Below are 24,490 nucleotides of genomic sequence, written 5' to 3'. Positions count from 1 at the left end.
TAACAGTATACATTTAATAAACAATTAAGAGGCTAGAGAATATTTTACCCAGTCATAAGAAATAATGTGTGTAAATAACAAAAAACTGAATTGGGTAATACAAATTCTCTTTTAATATGTTTTGGAATTAGACCAGAGGTTTCCAAACTTATTTTTCTCATAGACCACTTTCAAAATTTTGCTTGTTCTGATGGACCCCCTGCAGCTACATTTTTACCATATTTCCAGTCGACGGAAAATGTGAAGATTAGATCTAACTATGAAAATTTGCGTTACGGCTGAGTTCCACGAACTAACAGCTTCCGAAAAAAAAGTTAGAATTGATCGGTTAATTTTTGATTGACTGTGCTGTGAGTGGATGTCAAAAAAGTAATGTTGGCCGATCAAAAAAAATGATTCCATCCAACTTTACATTTCTGACATCTACTCACAGCACAAGAAAGCAATCAATTCTCACTTATTTTATTTAGAAAACTTCCCATTCAGAGTGGTAAAAAGCAAAAGAAAAATAGTATATTTTTTGTGTTGCATTTATTCAAATATGTAATCATTACACTATTAATATTATTGTTATCATATTGAAATGTAACATAATAAAATTGTCGTAATATAATTAAAATTAAACATTAATAACATAATGTAACTTCTACAATGACAATCACAAAATAGTTACAGTTTTAATGGAAGGGATGTAGTTGATGCATTGACAGCAAAAACTTTTTTCGACAAGATATGACGAGGGAAACGCTATCAAACAAGTGTTGCGGACGGCGGCGGCGGCACTTTGCAAGTCTCGACACGCTGAATATGCAAGTTTTTACAAGTAACAGTCGCTGAGCTTCTCAAAACATTATCTGCCTAGATCAGTGATTCTCAACCCCTGTGCCGCGGCACTTTTGTGTGCCGCCAAATTTTAAAAGTCTGCCGCCAAATTTTGTAAATATATAATAATGTTAATATTAAAAAATTATTTAAAAAAAATAAAAATATATTTAACATGAATATATATTTAAATCCACAAAAAAAAATTTATTATTTACTTTGCAAGGCGTTTTTTCTTAGTGCCGAATTGTGATGAAGTGGCATGCATAGCAATAGGAATTGTCTTCAGTTGGCGCACGCTTGTCATTTCTGCGTATAAACGTGTTGTTTTAGTGATAGTTGGAATTTACAAGGTGTTGCATAGTAGTTACTGCACCTTTTATTTCGTTAAAATTAGCAAACGTTATTATTCGGTTTATTATTAATTAATTTGCATATAGTTTCAAATTATAAATTTGTAAACTTATTAACTTTACAGTACACATATCCATTGATTTACAACATTTTCTTTTTGTTTTTATCGCACCTATTTGAGTGAAAGTTATACAGTTTCAGAAAGGTTAAATTTTCCATATTCATAAATTACAAGTTATTGCATAATTTTGATAATTATAAATTCAAATGTTATATTTGAACCATTTTTTTAAAATTTTTCGACAATATTTTTTTAAAATTTTTCAGACCCTTCTAAAAATGGACAAATGGATAAAAAGAAAAAAGTGTAATGATGAAAATAGAGATAATGATGACGTTCACGACCAAGTTAATGAACCAACCCCCGAAACAAGTAAATATACACCTTTCTCAAAAAAGTACGTTGTCCCTCGGAAATATAATGATTTTTTAAAATTTGGATTTACCTCGTCAATGGAAAATGACATAGTTGTTCCCGAGTGTGTAATATGTGGTTTTAAATTATCAAACAGTGCTATGGTTCCTAGCAAACTTCAACGTCACTTGGTGACTAACCATCCTTCGCTTTCAACAAAAGAGAAAAGCTACTTTGAAAGTTATTTATCATCAAAACTTAAGCGAGGAAAAAAATTTAAAAAACAATTATGTGTGTCTGAAAAGGCTCAAGTCGCTTCTTATGAAATCGCTGAATTGATTGCAGTAAAATTAAAGCCTCATAATTTGGCAGAAGAAATTATATTACCTGCGTGTCGTAAAATTCTTAAAACAATGATTGGTGGATCTGCTGATATTGAAATTTCCAAAATACCCCTTTCAAATGATACAATACATCGCAGGATAAAAGACTTGTCTGAAAATATTGAGCAGAATACTGCAAAAACTCTTGCAAATTCGAATTTTGCTATACAAATAGATGAAACAACCGATATTACAGGAAATTCTCAATTAATTGCATTTGTTAGGTTTATTCACGAAAATGATATTATTAATCAATTTTTATGTTGTCGAGAGTTATCTGATTTTACAACTGGTAAACATATTTTTAATGTAATCAATTCATATTTAGAAGAAATTAAAGTTTCTTGGAAGACATGTATTGGAATTTGCATAGATGGTGCTCCAGCTATGACTGGACATATAAAAGGATTTGTTGCACATGTTAAAGAATTAAATGAAAATATATTAGTTACCCATTGTTTTTTGCATCGAGAAGCACTTGTAACAAAATTTTTGCCATCAGATTTAAAAATAGTTCTGGAACAATGTGTAAAAATGGTTAATTATATCAAATCTAGACCATTAAAAAGTAGATTATTTAAAGAATTATGCCAAGCAATGGAAGCCAAGTACGAATCTTTATTACTCCATACAGAAGTAAGATGGTTGTCCAGAGGAAAAGTTTTATCTCGTGTTCTGAAATTAAAATTTTTTTTGAACAAAATTAAAATCATGAATTTGTAAAACTGTTGGAAGATAAAATATGGTGCACTAAACAGGCTTACTTATCAGACATTTTTGTTATTTTTAACATCAATTCAAGTATGCAAGGGCCTAATGAAAATATCTTAAACTCAACCGATAAGCTGGTGGGACTCAAAAAATAAATAACTTTATGGAAAAATAAAGCTCAAGAAGGCAATTTAGAAAAGTTTGAGTCAGTCCCTAAAGACAGTTATAAAACAATTAAAGTAATTGTTCTTGATCATTTGACAGCGTTAGAGGAGAGAATTGTTCATTATTTCCCAAAATTAGATATTAAGAAATTTGATCGGGTTCGTAATCCATTTCTCATTACGGACACTTCTGTATTTGACTTAACTTTGAATGAAGAGGAAGAACTTATTTTGCTTTCCAGTAATCGAGATTTAATTTTAAAACATTCAGAAGAATCGATTAATTCATTTTGGATTAACATCAGATGCGAGTATCCAATCATAGCCAAAAAGCTTTATACATTTTATTACAATTTTCCACATCTTATTTGTGTGAATTCGGATTTTCAGCATTAGCCAACATTAAAACTAAAAAAAGATCAAGATTGTTAAATGTAGAAGACGATATGAGAGTAGCATTGTCATTTTTACGACCAAATATAAATGAAATTATCAAAAAACATCAAGCTCAAATTTCGCATTAAAAATATTTTAATTATTAGCTTTTAATTTAATCACGTAATAAAGTTTAGTTATTTTGTAGTATGTATTAGTTTAATTTGCATATTTAACAATTTGTCATAAACTATATTTATTCAGTGTGTTGTAATAAGACAATAGTTTTTATTTTTTTCTTTATGTGCCGCCAAATTTCGAAATCGTTTAAAATGTGCCGCAGCAGAAAAAAGGTTGAGAACCTCTGGCCTAGATTGATTCCCAAAGTCAAGCCAACATTTTAGTTCTTCACTATCGAAACCAGATGAATTTTCGTGGACCCCCGCTTACGAATTGTGAACCCCCATTTTTTTGTCACGCCAACGTAGACCCCCGTCGAGTCTCCCGTGGACCCCTGGGGGTCCACCTGGACCACTTTGGGAATCAATGAATTAGACTTATGTTACTTTGAAACAAGGTGCAGCTAGAAGATTCTTATGGATCTATTATTTGTTTTCAGTTTGTTAGGAACTTCTTTATCGTTCACAATCATTCAGTAACTTTTGTTTATATGTAAGTGCAGCAGTTTCACTACAGATTTTATATAATTTTTCTCATTTTAATGGGATGGTGTCTATAGTTAACCATGTTTTTTTTAAATTTATTAATTTTTTAATGAACAGTCATAAGAAATTATGACTGTTCATTAAAGAAATAATAAGAAATTAAAGTTCATTGTCATATTTACTTTTTAAAACATAATTTAATCCAATTACCATAAAAGACATTAAAAAAGTTATAAATCATTGCAATTTAACTATCAAGTTTTGAAAATTTAAGAACAAAAAACAGTCAAATAAAGTTCATCATTCTTCAGTAGTATTGAAGATGTTATGTACAATTTAAAATATTAATTCTGTATAATCCACGACCTAATTTTCTGTTTCAATATTACTAGTTCCCACTATCTTGAAATTTGGCCATTATCCATCCAATAAAACATGTAACACAATTTCAAAGCTATATTAACAATTTTTGTAGCTTCAGTTAGAAAAAATGTTCACTTTAACTTATATATCTATGTTTTACAACACATTACATGTATTGTGCATTAATAATTTTTAAACAATTTGAAAAAAAAACTACAATAAAAGCGCAATTGAAAATTTTATTTCCTTAGTTCTGAAATTACATCAACAAATACCACAATTACATAAATAATGTTTTTGTAAACATTTATATAAACAAAGATTATGTTACACGATCATTCAATTTAATTATTGCATTTTTTACTAGCAAACAAAGTAAATTATTATTATATTATTACAAAATTATTTCTGTTTACGCCATTGCCAATGAATTAAAGTTATGGTTGGGTCTTGCTGTTGCTACACAGGCTTAATAAATTTATTACTGTTTTAAATTGTCTTTTGATTTGTCATATGTGTATCTGTTTGATTATCGTTGTTTGGTTTATACTTAAAATTTATAGTATCCGCTCTGGCGTCGGACAGACGTGGCGGTTGACATCTTAATAGTGACTCTTGTTTTTTACACAAACTAAACAGAGAAGGGAACGTTTGAACTGTTACGCACGCACACATTCTACATGACATCATTATTCTTTTTTTTTTAATTTCATTCGGGCGGGAAGCTATGTTGCACAATATTAGTTACTGTCGTTCTTTTGCGCATACTGTCATGCTCAAGACATATTTTACAATTATTCTTAGTAGACCTGATTATGTTTCAGAAATGCATTATAATTTAAATCCTACTACGTCTATTGCAACTGAACCAAATGAATCGCAGCAATAAGCCCTTAAATTAACAAACCTTGTTGAATCGCCTAATCCTTCTTCTGTGCATCCATTAACATCTTTGACCTCAAAAAAAAAAAAAAAACACAACAGTTGTCCCTTACTTACTTTGTTATAAAACTTGTCCCTCAAAGTAAAAGCCGAGCAATAGATATTCAATTAATTAGGTTAATAACTAAAGAATATCAACCTATTTTACTCGTTGAGGTGAAGAATTCAAGAAGTTTGTTCACATGTTAAACCCTGGGTATTCGCTTCCTTGTCGGAAAACAATTACAACTAGTTTAATTCCACAATTATACGATAGAATTTCTTGTGAGATTCGTAAGTCATATAATTAATATAGAAGCATGCACAATAACCACTGACAGTTGGACATAAGTTTCAAATAATAATTATATGGCCATAACTATCCATTTCATTAACCACGGTTGCAATTTAAAACCCCAATTACTTGTATGGAAATCTGTTGTCAACATACCGCTGAAAACATTGCCATTGAATTACAAGGTAAATTCAATGAATGGGCTATTATTGACAAAATAGGAGCAGTTGTTAGTGACATTGCAGTAAATTTAAAAGCTGATATTCGCAATTGTCAGCTACGCCATATTCCTTGCTTAGCGCATACAATTAATTTAATTGTCCAGACAGCAGTGTCTGAAGTAAAACAATTGTGGTAAAGTCGAAGGCAATTGTAGAATTTTTTAAACGAAGTTCCACGCTGCCTCCAAACTGCAAAACATGCAGTGACAAATGAATTTAAAAAAATTAAAACGGGAAGTGCCTACCCGATGGAATTCACTCCTGCACATGTTTAATAGATTATTAGAAACAAAAGATCCACTAATTTCGATTATCGCTTTGGTGAATCCTATTCTTAATAATATTACATTTGATGAGTGGACAATTATAGTTGAAATGTGCAAATTATTGTAAATGTTTAAAGAGATAACTATTGAAATAAGTTCTCAAAAAACTGTCACTATTTCAAAAAGCTGTTTATTGGCGTGATGACAAGACATGTACTTAAGATTAAATCTTCTACTCAAAATTCTGAAATCGTTAAAGTAAGTGTGTAACAAGATGTTAGACCAACTGCAACATAGATATTAGGATGTTGAAAATAATAATATTTTGCTTAAAATCATGCTATTAGATCCTCGCTTTAAAAAACAAGAACGATTTAAAGAACCTCGCTTTAACGATGAGGCATCTTACCAAAATACTTACATAAAACTTTCACAGAAAGTTCAAAGTATTTAGATCGAACAAGGCGATAGGTTTGAAACCGAACAAGAAATTGTTGAACCCTCCATTTCAACCGCATGAGAAGATTTTGATAAAAAAGTAACGCCAATTTTAACTAATTCAAACCCAACAGTAGCAGGAATTTTAGAGCTAGATTAATATATAAATGAACCGCTCATCTCAATAACACAAAATCCTCTCTTTTGATGGAAAGAAAGGCGGTTAATTTATCCAAGCTTATTCAAAATAATGCAAACTAGACTTTGCATTCCTGCAACCTCTGTTCCCTGTGAATGAATTTTTTCAAAAGCGGGATAGTTAATAACAGAAAGGCGAAATAGACTTGCATCAAAGAATTTCGAAAAAAAATTATATTTCTACATGTAAATATATAAAATACTATAAAGTTTATTTGAAAGGTATTAACTAATTATTTATTTTGATTAATTTTTATTATTTTTTTGTGATAATAGAACCAAACATTTTTAAAAACAAAATGTTTGTGTGCGTCTGTGTAAGTAACTATGCGCGTATTAGTAAAAACATCAAAGTAAATATAAAATCGTAACATCGATGTGATAAAAAATAAACAAAGACGCAATCAATGGCTCACTCAAAAATAAGGTACGGTACAAGCTATATTATTTTAAATTATCCAATTTGTCATTTATAGCTTTAGAAAAATTAGTTTAGGATAAATTTTCTAGTTATAAGTACTTTTACCCACCGGGTTGGTCTAGTGGTGGACGCGTTTAAGCAAATCAGCTGATTTCGAAGTCGAGAGTTCTAAGGTTCAAGTCCTAGTAAAGGCAGATACTTTTTTACATATTTGAACACTAGATCGTGGATACCGGTGAACTTTGGTGGTTGGGTTTCAATTAACCACACATTTCAGAACTGGTCGACCTGAGACTGTACATGGCTACACTTCATTTACACTCATACATATCACCCTTATTCACCTTCTGAAGTAATTCCTGATGGTGCTTCCGAAGGTTAACAGGAAAAAATGTTATAAATACTTTTAATGAGTTGAAAAAAAAATTATTTGTCTTGTACTTGACTCATTCGGTTTAATGTAATTTGTTAATCGCAGAGTTTAATTATTATGTATTCATGAACTGAATTCATTTTACTTCTCTTAACTTAATCTAAAGAAAATAACTGTTGTGAAGTTATGATTTTGGACTTTGTAATTTCATATTTTCAAGAAAGCTTATTTACTAAAATGAACTCTTGTTATATGTTATGTTATGTTATATGTTTACTTATTTCAATTTGATTATTGTAATTAACTCTTTTTTATACTGGAATATTATCGTGGCTTCTTTTCCTACAATAAACTGGAATTGCTAGTTTTAATTATTTAATGATAAGTTTGTTGTTCATAAATTAGGAAAGGCCAGTGCCTATAATAAGAATTGTCGTAATTTATTTTTCTAAGTTAATGACGTTTGTTCATTGCTAATTTTTTCATTATTACAGAATATGTCAGTAATGCAACAGTTACACTATTTTTATTGATGTTATGTTTATAAGTATCTAATTGAAAATAAGGTGGTTTTTGTTCTGTTTTCAGGCTTTGTTAAAATTTTCAAATTGATTACTTGATATATGTATTTTTATGTATTATTATTATTCATATGTTAGTTAAGTTGATATTATTTGCATAAATTCTGTATAGAACTAAGTTATGTTTATTTCATAATTTCTTTTAATTTTTTAACGTTATGATTTAACATAAGTTTAGTTGTTTTCTTTCTAATTAAAGTCCAATTTCTTTTGGCAAATACGAGCTGCGTGTTCTTTTATTTTTGTTAATTTTACCCAACAATTTCAACTGTTTAATCAATTATCCATGAGAAAATAAAATAGTTTTCTTTTATACTGGCATTATAAGTAATTTACCCAAAAGTTAGTATATACATGCATATGTAGACATAAACATTTTGGTAATTATTTCTAAAAAAAACTGACCAGCAAAGAAAATTATTTATACAGACTTAAAAAATTACTATTATTTTCATCTAATTTTATTTATGTATAATTTTGTTTCTTTTACTAGCTAAATTAATGAACTGAATCAAAATTTTTTACAGAGTATCAGAATTGAACAGAGTAACCTAATTTTTTTTCTTTTTTGATTCACATATGTTTGTAAAAAAAAATACAGCCTTTAGACTGAAAGAACATATTTTCTATTTATAATTGTTGGAGGAAAAATAGAGGACTGAAAGTTGCACTGCATGAGTGGAAGAGATTGGGGGTTTAACTGGACATATATCTTTCCTCAATATCTAAGAAATCTTTATTTTATATTTTCATTTTACATATTTGAAAATGTAGTTCTATATAGATATTAAAAAATGTTTTTGTTTCATAATTTTACAATGACAAATGAGGTGGAGATACAAAATAAATACAATTTACGAAGAATGATGGTCAATTGTTTGATCCTGCACCCAAAGGGTTAAAAGATATACGTTTAGTTAAAAGATATAACTATATAAAACTTGTTAATTAAAAATTCCAGTTTATTACAAGAGGTATACAAAATAGTCCTATATAAAGATAACATTTATCTAATAACTAACTTATTATTATTGTAACAGAAAAAACCTCAGGAAAAAACCGACTAACTACACTAAACAATAACATAATGTAGTTTACGGTATATTTTTTTAAATGTTTAACTTGTAGTTAAATGAATTACTGTAATAAAGATTAAGTGTTAAATTTATTTAGAATATATATAAAGTTTTTTTTTAATTTTTATTTATTAATTTTTTCTTTAGTTTTATAAAGATTTTTTCGTAAATAATTTGCCTTCATGTATTTTTAAAACTATTCAATTTTCAATGGTCAACAAAAAAAATTATAATGTACATTTTTTTACAACAAAATGTTTTCAACTGCACTTGTAAGTTTTTTAACAATTGATTGAAAGCGCTTTGATGTATATACAAAATAAAAACTTCAAGTAAATATAAATTTGGTTCTTTTTATCATAAAAAAATTGAAAACTTCTGACTAAACTTAATCAGCAACTAACACCACAGATAAATATTTTGAATGTAACTTATGCTCTTCAAAATTGTCTTAAATCAAAATTCAGTTGAAAACTACACAAAATTAATGAGATTAACATAGTAAACAAAAAATGTTTATTATAAAAAATTAAAAAAGACGTAAAACGTAAATAGCTGAAGAGGTTGGTGAAAAAACTGATGAAAGCTGTCTTAGGATAATTTTGGTGAACTTAATCCATTCAGGCAATGGTTAAAAAATGTACATAACTAACTTAATATACTTTTTTAATATATTATTTTAGGAAAATTATCTAACCAAGCAAGCTGATGATAATTAAATAACAAATGCAGTCAACCAATCATGAAACTTAGCTGCATCAGTAAATATAATATATTCATCAAGGTCACATGACTGTGTTGAAGTATTCAATAGAGATAAGCTAACAATTCCTCTAAGTTCCCATTTTAAAGTATTTTCACTTAGAAGTAACAATCCAGCACCACTATCACCATTACAAGGACCTGTTCCTAAAAAAAAAAAAAAAAAAAAAAAAAAAAAACAAAAACGACATGTATTATAAGAATAGTAACATTACTGTCAAAAGATTTTACTTGTTTTCATTTCTTTCAAGGTACTGAATGATATTGTCATTAGACATAATTTGTAACAGTAGGTACCACCCCACCCTCCTGTAGGTCTTCTTAATTTAGATACTTCACATACATAAAATTGTGAGGATGGGCAACGGTGTACCGTTAGAAAAGAAAGTCTCACTTATTCTTGGATGAGTCTAACTTTGAAGGAAAAGAAATTTTTTGGCAGTGTATATTAAGCAGGTTATTTGGCAAGACTGCTTTAGCTGTATTATTTTAGTGATGTGTGTGCTGTATGTATATTCTAAAATTTTCTGTTATCTAAGTGTTTCTAGTGAAGATAAAGTGTATAGTAGACCCCTGATTTAAGATGGCTCTTTATAATGATCAACTGAAAAACTTACTTTTTTTTTTGTAATTGCTAAAGTTATAAGTAAATGAATTTTATGTAATACAGAAACCCTGTGAAGCTGGTCATATCTTTTTCCCATACACTATTTACTACATTCTCTCTTTATTGTAATCAAGAGTGGAAAGATGAAGAGAGAACATGTTTTGACAGAATACAAAACAGAACTGTACATCAGTTACCATAGGTGAATTTCAAGTGATTAGAAGAGACTCGACCATCTTGTCTGCTGTATGCTTGCTACAATCTTCTAAGCAAACTCATAAACTTTCCAAGCTTTATGTCAATCAATCTGAATTCACATGGATTTTAAAGATTTCATTCCATAATAAACTGAGTTATCTTTCTAAGTCGCAATTAACACTTATTGATTAGTATTATAAGTGTATGTTCCAGTTGGGCATGAATTAACAAAAAAATAACCCTCTGAGATAGTTAAAAGGAAAGCACAATTTTTTTCTTGATGTTGTTGGAGCGTCTTTCAAAGCCAAATCCTAGCTTTAACCACATCTGGATTGTAAAATGCACAAAAATTGTGAAATCTGCTAAATCAAACTTTTTTTGGGGGAATAGTTAAAAAGGAAGATCGAGATGAATTAGCTAATGTTAGAGTTATCACATTATAAATTTCCTATAAACTGATGTTAACCCCTTTATACTTCCTTAAGATCATTCTTAAGGAATGTGGGGATAACCTCTTTGAGGTAGTTTAAAACTGAGAAATATGTCAATGTTACGTTTCCAGTTTCCAACCTTTTTGGTCTCAGTATCCCTCTTCAAACTGTTTTTAACCTAACCCCTCAGGAATGTTAATTAAAATAACTTCCTTACTTTTCCTGAAAACTCCTTCAAATAGCTATTTCAAATTTCAGCTTTGTAGCTATTTACAAAAATTAAGAAATGGGTAATTTGGTGATAAGAACTTTCCTGTGTAAATTTTATATCGGTACATATCGACCTATAAATGAAAGGAAAAAGAATTCCTTCATGCACTTAATCCTGAGAAAACATACTTTCCAGGTTTCAGGTTTCTAGGTTTTGTGGTATAAGAGCTTCTTAGTAACCTCTTTTCATTTTATGGGTCTACAGCTTTTGACATCTCTCTGCCACCAGTTTCTATCATATTCTATTTTGGCAGTCTTCAACATTTAAGCCTATAGCAGCCATTGTTTCTATTATGTCATGCAGCCATTTATACTTAGGTCTTCCTTGCCTTCTTCTTTAAGGTGGTATCCATTCCATCATTCTTTTTGGTAAGTGTTATTCCATCCTATTAACATGTTCAGACCATACTAACTGTCTTCATACCTAATTATCATCAGTCTAACAGTCAAATATTTTTCTTTGAGTTTTCTAATCATATAGCTTAAATCATCTTCATTTTCTGCAAACATAATTTGATCATCTACAAAGAACAGAATAAACATTTTCTCCTTATTCAGTGAAACTCTCATACTAACATTTGCTATAATTTCTCCAAAACTGAACCATTACATAACTAAGTAGCATAGGGGATAACTCATGTCACTCCCTTAGATCTTTGGTAACATTAAATTATCTGCCAGCCTGTTATCTATGTTAACCTTTGCCCACACATAAAACTTTGATTGCACTAATCCAAACTGGGTTGATATCCATCTTCACAACTATTCAAACAGATAACATAGAAACACTACCATATGCTTTTCCTAGATTAATCAGGGCAAAATTTACCTCTCTTCCAACTCGGGCTTACTTCTCCAGTAACAATTTTAAAGTGAAAATATTACTCACCACTGACTTTCCTGCCTTAAATCCTGCTTGTTCATCTTTGTTTTTGCACAGTTCTTTCTCAAAAAGGTTTTTAAGAATACTTTAGAACAATCTTACATGCGAGAGATGTCAGCCATCAATCCTTTATAATTCCAAGGATCATCATTCAATGGATTTTTATGAATGGGTGTAATGCAACAGACTAACATTTTGTAAGCACCACCTATCCATTTAGTCAATTCTCTCAGCATTTGCAACAATTTAATGGTTCATTCTTCACCAGTTTATTCTTATTCTTTCTTATTAGATGATGGTACATATCTATGGCTACTCCCTTCCAGACCTTTACAAACTCATTTTTCTCTTCATGCCTTCACAATACTCCTGCCACTCACAATTGGAAATCACTTGCTCTTTATACTTTTTTCTAGCTTATGTTTTAACTACCTTCAGAGTCTTCCAAGCTGCATGATTCTTTGATCCTAAAATCATTCCCTCAATTCATTTAAAACTACTTTTCCATCCCTCATTCCTTATTCTCCCTACCTCCCTTTTCAATCTCTTATACCTTTCCTTACCTTCAATATCCTCAGAATTGGGATATTTTAAATATCCTTTTTTCCTGTAATTTAGCAGCAATCTTAATATCCCAATATGGCAGTTTTTTATTCCTCTCGAACAGTCCAACAGTTTCAAAGCTGCTTCACCAATACACTTTTTACATAATGTAATGCACAAAATTCCAAAACACCTTATAACCATGTTCTTTTTTCCTTATTTCCGAAAGAATAGCAACATTAATTTAATAACTAGACTGTTTATTTATTTGCAATCGTATAAGACATTTAAAAAAAACATAATGATAATTATGATGCATAATTGTATATGATGCCAGTTTACGTGGTATCTATAAAATAATATGCAATGAATGTGATAAAATTTATATTGGGAAAACTTAGAGATCATTTAGAGCAAGATTTGCTGAACAGTTTAGATATTACAAAAACAATAAAATAGGATTTTCTAATGTTGTCTACCATTTAATAGTGAATAAAAATTCTATTACTAATTTAAAAACTAATTTGAAAATAATTAAATCACAAAAGAAAATGATAATAATAATAAAAAATTAGACAGTTAGAAAAATACCATATATGCAAATACAAATGGAGATTCAGCTTGATCAATCTGCAGAGTTTGATAATGATTCTCTTATCAAAGCTGCTATAGATAGCAGCACTTTTGTCAATGTCAGGTAGAATTTATATTATATTAATGCAGTACAATATTAGTGGCTAGCCACAAACATGTATAAGTTTAAAGAATTTGTAGTTTTTTAAGAATTTTAATTTTTTAAATGTTTGACTGCATATATATAAGTAACAATATTTTAATGTGTGATTTTGAAGTTTTTAAAATAAAAAAATTAATTTTAATAAACTGATGATGAGGAATTCCTCGACAGCGCTGCTGGTATATAAATGAAAAAAAAGAAAAATAATAAGATAAAGTAAGAAATCTTCTTTGATTCTGTACTGTGGTGGATTTTGTTGAATTTTTTTGCTTTTAATCAATTAGTACAGAGGAAGATATGGACAATATATATATATATATAAATATCTACGACTGACCCATGACTACAACTGACTATGATTGCTGTTATGTGACCAACATAAAATATTAATTCAAATCAGATCAGCAAGAATTGATTACACTGCATGGATAAATTATAGTAAAAAAATACTTGCACTTGAAATGTTTATTTTGCTGTTGAAACATAATTAAGTAAAAAAATCAGTTAGTCTTATTAAAAGAATTCTGAAAAATAATTATTTTTATGGAAATCAAACAGTTAAATTAAACCTGTTACTCTGTGGTTAGAACCCTGGTGAATTCCATGGTTCTAATGAAGTTAAATTATTTAAAAAAAAATAACACTTGTAATGAAATTGAAAAAAAAACTATTATTTTACTTCTATTTTGATGAGATTAGCTTTAAAATAACATATCAATCACTAAAATCTTTCCAGCCATTATCTCTTTACTACTGTCACTGGAAATCAGCTTACCTTACAATATAAGTAGTAAAAATAATTAAAAATGTACATTATTTCCAACACGTTTGTTAAAAAAAAAAAGATTTACAATTAGATGTGATAGCTTTAACCAAGAGAATTTTGCTGACATACCAGTTTTATGTAGCATTACCTCTATAGTTGACAAATTACCTTTTTCTTTCTTTTTCCTGTTTAGCCTCCGGTAACTACTGTTCAGATAATACTTCAGAGGATGAATGAGGATGATATGTATGAGTGTAAATGAAGTGTAGTCTTGTACATTCTCAGTTCGACCAATCCTGAGATGTGTGGTTAATTGAAACCTAACCACCAAAGAACACCGGTATCCACAATTTAGTATTCAAATCCGTGTAAAAATAACTGGCTTTATTAGGACTTGAACACTGGAACTCTCGACTTCCAAATCAGCTGATTTGGGAAGACGCGTTTTCACCACTTCACCAGCCCGGTGGTTTGACTGAAATTACCTACAATTAGTAAAGGATACTCAGTCTAGGTTGGGTTTTATTGTAAAATGTACTTTAATTGTTTTGTTGTCTATCTGTACTGTGAATATATATTAAAATTTAAACAGGTATATAACCTGGGATAAATCTCATATTTCCAGGAAATTTGGTCATCACTCTTAAAATAGAATTCAAAAGATGGATGTTTCCATTAGTGTAACAATAATTTCTTCTGACTGGGGATTAACATCAGTAATCAGGCAAAGTATAATATTTACACATTAACCAAGGCAACAAAGGAAGTAGTAACTGAAATTCCAAATTTTCTTATTGTATGTAAACAAATACAGATTACCAACACTATGTTCATCATTCAATTATCTATGATTACCGTTTTTATTGCTAGCACACAGTGTATTATCAGATGTCAAATAAGTGAATTCTTCACGGCTTCGCAAACACTGCTCTTGACTAGCAAGGCGCATTTGCACAGTGTGAGGTTCAATTTTAATTCTTGATTTATTAGCACTGCTTCCCCATCCAACAACCTAAAATGAAACAAAAAAAAACTGCCTGAGAAAATTTTAATTCCTATCTCTTTGCATATGTACAAAGAAATTTACAATATCTCATAATGGCCTAAAAATATATCATCTGATTGATTAGAGAAAAATTGAAGGTCATGCTTACCCAGTACGCACCTGAGCCACTAGTTTGGTTTTCTGTAAAACCCTTCTCCAGACAGGAAAACGAGTCCTCTAACAGTTTCACAAGCACACAGGGTTGCTTGCCCATTAAGCTTGGTAAAAAAGTGGCTGTCCTTTCAGCTACCAGATGTCAGCATGATGTCATAGATGAAACCAAGGCATCTGACACAACTCCCACGGTATTTGCCCAAGCAAGAAGCAATAAACCAGTAGGAAGGGAAAAGGACAGTTAACCCACAGAGGCCTCTGATTGAGGTTGATTGGGCCTCTAGCAGTATATTATAGTACAAATTATGATATTTTTAATCCTAATTATGGAAAAAGTTATTTGGATTACCAAAATTAAGCCTTGTAAAGCTGATTACCCCTCCTACATTATAGGTAATTTTTAATTATAAATTAAATAACATAAACAGATACAACATTATTTTTAACACTAGATATTTTTTATTCCATATATTTGTTGCAATTACACAGCAAACTTAGGTAATACAGTGACACCTAACTACTTTGAACTACTGAATAAATTTGGCTATTTAGAAGTTATTGGTTTAATAATGCCATCCAACTATCTTTTTTGAAGAACTGAGTCCACAGGAATTAGAATTTTATTATACAGAAATACTGGATTAAAATCTTAAAACTCTAAAATACCATTAACAAGTGCAAAGTAATGGTTAACTGGATCCTGATATGTGAATCATAAATGGTGCTTGAACTGAAATGAAATAAAATAACATCTTTTCCATGAGTATACCTAAAAGTACTTTTTGAAGTTTAAAATTTAATTCAAACAGACAATTACACTTAGTAATTATCAGTCTTTTCCAACATTTTAAATACTTGCTTTCCCAAATCCAGATTTGCTTTATTTTTACATTCTTGATAGTTTTGCATTTCTTATAATTTTGTCTTTGATATATTTCTGTTTCCTTCAACTAGTCCTTGTTTTGGATAAGTATTAGCAACATTTTTTTTACTATAATAATCTTCTATAAAGACAATTCTCTTATTATTTATGCTATTCAATTATTTTGTTCATTTAAAATTTAAATATGCATTTTTGAATTTAGGTTATTTCAAGAATCAATTATTTTGCTTAAAAAAGTGAAATTAATTGCTATTTTTTCATATAATTGAAAATACAAATGCTGGTATGTCATGATCTAGTTTTAAAATCAAGAGACTAAATCACAATTTTTTTATATTTCTCAACAAAGTTATGGAAACATGAAATTACAAAACAGGAAAAAAGCAGAAGAAAGGATATATTTTTTTCTTGAATTTTTACGGGCATCGACTACTAAGGTCATTAGCCCTCGTCACGTTCTTAGAAAGAAGTTAATATCACCATCAGGATCATCATATGTAAGGGTGTAAAGGGCCCTTACATTTTATTTAAAAGCATAAACTACACAAAAACATTAAAACACAAAAGACAAGGACAAACACAACACTTACGCGGTGTAAAGGGCCCCGATATTAAAATTTGAGATAAGGTTCTCAAAAGACCATGAAATTAAAAATACAACTTATCAATACCATTTCCTTCTACCTGTCTCGTTTATAGTTTGTTTAAGCACCCTCAGGGCGACCAGAACCGCCATTGAGCAGTATATCAGTCGCGCCAGGGCGCCGTGGCAGTTGACTCTTCCTTATAAATAAGCTATAGGCATGCACCACGCCCACCCACAGCCTTGCACCCTCAGTTTACCCTTGAGGGTCCCCCATGCCATCATTGGACACACCCCGACTCACTGCTCTTGAATGCAGACGAGCCAGGATGGCCTAGGCAAGAGGGCTACCTCCCGTCACTACACGTGCCACGCTTCGAGAATTCCACATTTAAATGAAACTACCTCTTAGAGATTCTTTAACACAGCTTTGAAATTTTTCACTTTTATAGACTTCTAAGAAGTCCACTAGCATGTAAAAATGCAACTATCTTTTCTTCATTTCCATTATCCAGATCAGCAGTAATATCATTTCTAAGACGGAACCTCTTTCTGAGGTCCTCATATATGGTACACTCTTCTATTAGTTGCTTGAATGTCAGTGTTTTATTACAAACACCGCACATTGGTCTCTCTTCGCCGGTTAACAAATATGAATTTGTTAATCGCGTGTGACCGATTCTAAGTCTGGTCACAGCTACTTGTTCTCGGCGAGTCAACCTCACGTCGCTTTTCCATTTATATGGAGAAGTTTTAACTGAGCTTAATTTTGTATTTAACTCCTCCATTCAGTATTCCATTTGTTTTTAACTACGTTAGTTAGACAGTTTTTAACATCTGCCACTCTTACAGGAAATGCATCCAAATCATCGCAGACTGTTGCCTTTCTGGCAGCTTCGTCTGCGCTCTCATTACCTGTACTACCAGCATGCCCTGGAGTCCATACAAATACGCATCGCTGTCCTTGTTGATTTAAAACGTATAAAATAGACAGGATGTTTGAAATTAGGACATCCTTAATGTTTTTATTCCGAATTGCAACAAGTGCACTTAGAGAATCGGAACAAATTAGCACTCTCTCTTCGCAATAATGTTCTGTGAAGCGAAGAGCTTACTGAATGGCAGTAAGTTCTGCCGTATAAACACTGGCCATATACATATATGGCCAGTGTTATATATATAACACATATATATGTCATATATGGCTCCATTTACATATATGGAGCATCCAACATCATGTTCGGTTTTAGAACCGTCAGTATAAATTCTAATATGTTCTTCGTAACTACTGACGGTTGCCCAACCTTGTATTTACTGCTGGCAAAAGCCATGGCGGTATTTCTCTTGTGGAAATTGCTATTGTATCTGGAATAGCAATTTTGTATTTCCTTCTTAATTCATGGTACCTAATTTCGGCTGGTCTGAAATAGGTAGCACGACGCTCATATACTGCAGCCATTGGATGATCATGAAAAGTTTATTATTTATATGGGCAGGAAAAGCCCATACGACACGTACTTGGAAAGTACGGTCATTCATATAGTTGCTCAATAAGACTGGTAGTTTGCCACGAATGCCCCATTCATGTATCTGGAGCATTATACCATGATGCCAGGTGATATCGAAAGCCTTCTGAAGATCAAAGAAGACTCCCGACACAATGTTTCCTTGTAATAAAGCTGTTACATATAACGTTCTCTAAGTTAATCATTTGATCAGTGGTAGAATGGTATTGACGAAAACCTGCTTGATATGGTGATATCAGGTTTTCTTTTTCCAAAACCCAAACAAGTCGATTATTGATCATTTTTTCGAATATTTTTCCCATAGCGCACGTCAAGGAGATAAGACGATAGCTATTGGGATTTGTTAAATTTTTCTTTTTCTTTGGTACTGGAACAACATGAGCTTTTTTCCACTGCTGCGGGTACATTCCATCCCGCCATATTTGATTATACAATTCTAATAATCTGCGTTTTGCAGTGGGATTCAGCTGCCTGATCATATTATAATGGATTTCATCCGGACCAGCAGCTGTGTTGCCTGCTTTTTCCAACGCTTTCACAAATTCTTCCATTTTAAATGGTACATTATATGAGTAATTATACTCAGTTCTGAAATTTAGTAGACCTTCAAGTTCTTCTTTTTGGGTCCGAAAACCTTCCTCGTAGTTGGCCGTTTTGCTGGCCTTCTCGAAGTGATTGGACAATAGCTCTGCGATTTTGTTTGGAGTGTCCTTAGTTCCATCTTCATCTTGAAGGCTAGTTATGAGCGCAAAATTTTTACGCCCACAAATCGGCTTCACTTTCCTCCAAACATCTGATGTAGTAGTGGTTCTGTCGATAGATGACACGTATTGCTGCCTGGATCGTTTCTTCGAGTCTATCATGAGACGTTTTGCATACGCCCTGTATTTCTTAAAGGCAATAAGATTTTCTGAGGTAGGACTTTTCTTAAAGGCGTTATACGCCTTTTCTTTCTTTTTATAGCTTCACTTATTTCATCATTCCACCATGGAACGGGTTTCTTCGTAAGTTTCCCAGATGTTTTGGGAATGAATCTCGATGAACTCAAGTATCGCATTTGTTATAGCATCGACATCGTCCCCGATAACTCTAGTTGTTTCAGGGAGTATCGTTCTAGCTGTGAAGCTCGTCCAATCTGCCTTTTCTAACAACCATCTTTTAGAGATGGGATATATTTTTCTTGTAACATCAGTTACAATTTGCACCGGGAAATGATCACTTCCATGCAAATCATCTAAAACATGGAAGCTGTACCTCGGTGCTATCAATCCGCTTATGAGTGCAAGATCTATACAGGACGTCGATCCATCTCTGGCATTGAAAAAGGTTCCTGACCCATCGTTTAAAAGCATAAGTTCAGAATTCATCAGGAACCTTTCCAATTCTCTTCCACGGGGATCTACTCGATCAGATCCCCAAAGAGAATTATGAGCATTAAAACCACCCACCAGTAAAACAGGTGGGGGAAGCTCAGAAATTAATCGTGTTATGTCATCCTCCTTCCAATCAAAGTACGGCAGGTATATGCTGCAAACAGTGACCTGTAGCGGACGCTTCATTCTAACGGGGACCGCTTGTAGGTTTGTATTTAGATCAACAGCTTCGGCGGTAGCTCTGGTCGATGTTAATATGGCTACTCCACCTCTAACTCTTACATTTGGCGGTTGATCTCGCCGAAATATATCATATCCTTTTAATTTAAAATTTTCATTTCGGCTGAAATGTGTTTCTTGCAGACATATACAAATCGGGTCTACATCATGTACCAAGCGTAGGAGCTCATGGATGTTTGAAAAACATCCATTGATGTTCCATTGTACTATCGACTCGCTGATTTTAAATTAAATTATAGCCTAGGTTTTCCTTTCGGCCATCCTATTTTATTTTTTTCTCAATATTGCGAACAGCATCGTGTTCGCGGAGAACGTCGTCGCCTGTATAGCTTCCAGTCTTCGAATCGGAGACAACAGAAGCCGCGGAGGACGACGGGCATGGATCGGCGCCGGTTTCAGGCGCCGATTGAGAGGCGGCTAACTGGCCGACCCCTGACACGGGAGCAGCACTGGTTACCGCCTGTGGAAGGGGGAACACTCAACCCCCTCTGAGGTTTTTTGTGGCCTTTGAGGCCACTTCAGTTACAGGAGGCTTGGGAGCCTCCATAACGAATTGCGAAGGAATCACTTTCTTCTGATCATCTAATATCTCACTAAGACGGACTTGAACTTCTGGTTTAACATAAATTTTCTTTTGGTCAGGAGCAACTTTCTGTTTTGAAGATGTATCTGCAGGAGGCTGTACAATTATTCTTGGCTTAATAGCTTCTTTGCTGCTGAAAGGCTTCATTTTATTTTCAATGATCCTTTCAATTAAGCCAGCCGAAGTAGGTGCAAGTTTGTTGATTGCATTCTCATCAACAGCAACTGGAGCAGGAGCAGGAGTAGCAGCTGCAGCCTGAGCATAGGTTGTTGTGGCTCTAGGTCTGCGGGCATTCACAATCTTCTTTCCTTCAAAGTAGCTGACCTTTTGCAGGGTTTTTACTTCCTGCACAGCTACTTCGTCTTTGTATACAGGACAGTTCCTGGATCTACAGGAATGCTGTCCTTTGCAGTTAATACAAGTAGGAGGCTCCTTACATGGCTCTCCTTCATGTACTTCATCACCGCACACGCATATTTGCGGTCTCTCACACCTAACAGCGGTGTGGCCAAAGCGTTGGCACTTAAAACATCGCATTGATTGCGGGACAAATGCTTGCATGTCTAATCGGTGTATGCCCGCTCTTATCTTCTCCGGCAAAGTTGGCCGGTTAAAAGTAAGAACATGAGAGGCTGAAGGTAGGACGACTTCGCCATTCCTTCTCATGTTCAATCTCCGACACTCTAATACTCCTTGCGGTGCTAATTCTTCGACAATGTCCTGCTCCGTGCAGTTAAGAAGATCCCGACAGACCACAACACCCCTTGAGGTGTTGAGCGTGCCGTAGGGATCGACGCGTACAGCAAAATCTCCTATCTTTTGGAGCCCTAGGATCTTCTGAGACTGTGCGTCATTCACAGTCTCTACATGAAGTCCATTAAAGGTTTTTCTTATTTCCTTCACAGGGCCTTCAGCGCATTTAGTTATTTCTCGAGCAATGAGAAAAGGACTCACTCTTGAGAAATTACCATCTTCCTCTGTAATGACCAGATACTTAGGCTTTGGAACATTACTATTCTTGAAAAAAGCTTTATGTAAGCTTTTTCTAGCTTCATCTTCAATTTTCTTAAACTCTACACTCTTTCTCCGTTTTGCCACAGGCGAAACGGCCGGTTCTAGACGAGGGTGTTTAAGTGAACCCTCTGTCACGTTTGGTTGTTCAGCTTGCATGAACATTTGATCCCTTCTGTAGTAAGGCTAGCCGCCAGGGTACACCCCCACTCCAGGGCTACCAACCCTGGAGGTCCGTTCTGGTACTCCGGTGGAACCGGCATATGTCTTGGCAGAGAGCGGATGCGCAGTCTCTGCACTGACTCCAGGTCCTTACACTCTGAGGTTTTCAGGGCTCCCATGCCCCGAAAAACATGGGCACCTTAACAACATGCTTGCCATCGCGGGGGACATGTGGACAGCGAAAGGCGTCCGTTACACCTGCAAATAACTTCAACCGTGACCGCCACATCGCCAGCTCTAATGGTGGTATGAATCCATTTCCAAATCGTTTGTTTGTCCATATCCTGCAGGTGGCTGAAAAATCCAATCCGTCTGGTGACCTGAAGTTGGAACCAGGTCAAAAGTAAGAAGCATAACCGAGGAATTTACTCGGAACCCCGTTAGCCAGCTATAAGTATTGTACGTAAGCACAGCTGTTTCCGCCCTGGACGTGGAACGTAGATGTTGTGTTCCGGACGTGGGGATTACCTACCTCAGGGCTAAAGGATATTTTTAAAGAATTAATGTGAATTGTATAAGTTCCCTTTAAGTAAATTGGGATGTAAAACAATAATACACAAGGAAAAAATTTAAATATGATATTAACCCATACAAAACATGACACCCAGAGGTTGTCACGTGATTTTTTGTCCCGTAAGTCATATGATGACCTCAGGTCGCAATGCTGCAGTGCTACATATGCATGCATATATTTCAGTTTGTAGCTCATACGTGGCATTGTAATATATTCTGAAGTGAAGTGGTGACATGTGATTTTTGTAAACCCCCCCTTCTAACCTCGCTCACTGTTTCTTATCGAAATAAAATGATCGCTTTGTAATTTTTTGATGACCTGAATAACCATCATGGCAGAGAAAAGGTTTCATGGTGATGATGAGGAAGAATTGACAAACTATTTAGAAAGCGTTCTAAACAGTGATAATGAATTTAATGATTTTTCTGATGATGAATCAAAGTCTGAAGAAAGTTGCAGTGATAGTTCCATTAAATCTAGTGATGAAAGCGATGATAATAATGATGATGCACTAGGCCCTTTTAAGTGCATACATACTGCAACGCAGAAAAAAACAAAAGGGATTGAAATTGGACAAAAACTCAAAATTATCCATTATATATTCTTTTACCAAACATAGTGGCATTTGTGAAGATTTATTGAATAAGTTTGAGTCAGATCCACCTTCAGAACTCCAAAAGTTTTTCGGAATATATGGAAACTTTGTGATGAAACTAATACATACGCTACGAAGCAACTGAACAATCCCATTAAGAAAAAGTTGAAAGGTGACGATAAATGGTTTCAAACTACTGCAGATGAAATTAGGGCTTATTTTGCTATAGTAATTTTGATGTCACAGGTGCAAAAATCATGTATCCAATTGTATTGGAGTAAAAATAGATGCATTGATACACCCATATTTTGTGAAACAATGAGCAGAGACAGATTCAAGGTAATTTTACATTTCTTGGATTTCACTATTGACAACAATGAAAATGATAAACTAAAAGAAAATTAGACCTAATGTACATTTTTCTACACAATTTTCCAAATTATTTCTCCCTTCTCAAAACATAGCTTTGGATGAAAGTCTAATGAAATTCAGAGGTCGCCTTTCATTTGTGCAATGTAATAGGATCTAAATGATCAAGATATGGAATAAAATTTTACAAAATTTGTGAATCTAGTTCAGGCTATTGTTTATATTTCAAAATTTCTGTAGGCGATGATGTGATAAATCCTACTCTTCCTGCCAGTACTAATGTTGTGATCGACATGTGTGAATGATTATTGGACCGAGGTCACACATTGTTTTTAGATAATTTGTATTCTTCTCCAGATTTATATAGGAGGCTAACAGAGAGAAAAACAAATGTAATTGAAACTGTGGGACATTTTCAGTGAAAAATCCTTATTGGTTGATTTTACATGATTTTTTATGTATGTGCTCTCCAACATACTGCCAGGGGATTTAAAGAGGATTAAGTTCCTATGCAAGTCAGCTACGTAGGCATTAAAATATGACATCATTGGGTTAAATTCAGTTTTTCTTATCAAATGTCTTGTAACATACAAGACATTAGGATAAAAACATTATAAGACATTTTTATCTTAAAAAAATAAAAATTTTCCCTTTTCATAAACTACATAGTATTTTACTTCATTATAAACAACGTTCACTGTAGATATGAAATTAACTGAAGAATTATTAATTAAATGCCCAATTTTTGGATTAGTACACAATCTTTTTTCACAAATAATAAAAAACAATGTAATTTAATTAGCATATAACTTACTGTGCCTATCTTTCCAATGTATGGATTCAAGTCAGATGAACCACTCCATAGACATGCTGGTCTAATATATGCAGTAAACGTTACAGGCTTAAATTTTATTAATGCTAAATCTGATGAGAAGTTATGTTTGTTGTAATTTGGATGAACATATACACCTAGAGCCTGAAAAAAGTTATGTACAACCTAATTACATATGGCTAAAGTTACTTATGTTTTGGTTTTTAACAGTACAATAATTAGATAATTTTGTAATGTACAAATCTGTGAAATGTTTGGAATGATTTACTGAAAATTTGATCTATTATCATTTTTCAGGATACTTAATTCCTTAATCTGTGTTTTATGATTAGTGAATTTTTTTCTTTGCCACTGATTTTTAC

At 32.7% G+C, this 24,490-nt stretch overlaps 2 protein-coding genes across 2 annotated transcripts in view; one reads left to right on the top strand and one right to left on the bottom strand.

Annotated features, from left to right (window-relative positions):
• The first annotated feature begins 1,515 nt into the window (after window positions 1-1,515).
• Window positions 1,516-5,141, top strand: LOC142322615 (SCAN domain-containing protein 3-like). The gene is made up of 3 exons (XM_075361691.1): window positions 1,516-2,266; window positions 2,348-2,542; window positions 5,077-5,141. Exons 1-3 carry the CDS (start codon window positions 1,516-1,518, stop codon window positions 5,139-5,141), a joined length of 1,011 nt encoding a protein of 336 aa, XP_075217806.1.
• Window positions 5,142-9,215: 4,074 nt separating this feature from the next.
• LOC142323397 (serine protease gd-like) overlaps window positions 9,216-24,490 on the bottom strand; it is a 49,103-nt gene continuing 33,828 nt past the window's right edge. The window contains exons 7-9 of the mRNA XM_075362965.1: window positions 24,111-24,272; window positions 15,094-15,250; window positions 9,216-9,951 (exon numbers count right to left, since the gene is read on the bottom strand). Of these exons, the coding sequence (XP_075219080.1) occupies window positions 9,758-9,951; window positions 15,094-15,250; window positions 24,111-24,272 (513 nt within the window). The 3' untranslated portion in view covers window positions 9,216-9,757. The remainder of the gene's footprint in view (window positions 9,952-15,093; window positions 15,251-24,110; window positions 24,273-24,490) is intronic.

Source organism: Lycorma delicatula, chromosome 4 (assembly GCF_047948215.1).
Source record: "Lycorma delicatula isolate Av1 chromosome 4, ASM4794821v1, whole genome shotgun sequence".
In the NCBI taxonomy this organism is placed as follows: Eukaryota; Metazoa; Arthropoda; class Insecta; order Hemiptera; family Fulgoridae; genus Lycorma; species Lycorma delicatula.
Note: the sequence above shows the minus strand (reverse complement) of the source record. Positions and strands in the feature narration are given on the sequence as shown.

What these genes read in the sequence shown, in the direction of transcription:
- LOC142322615 (XM_075361691.1), top strand. Translation starts at nt 1,516, where the DNA reads ATGGACAAATGGATAAAAAGAAAAAAGTGTAATGATGAAAATAGAGAT. An exon ending in GTTATCTGATTTTACAACTG is followed by an intron (nt 2,267 to 2,347) that starts GTAAACATATTT and finishes GAATTTGCATAG; the next exon opens with ATGGTGCTCCAGCTATGACT. An exon ending in CAAATCTAGACCATTAAAAA is followed by an intron (nt 2,543 to 5,076) that starts GTAGATTATTTA and finishes ATTATGTTTCAG; the next exon opens with AAATGCATTATAATTTAAAT.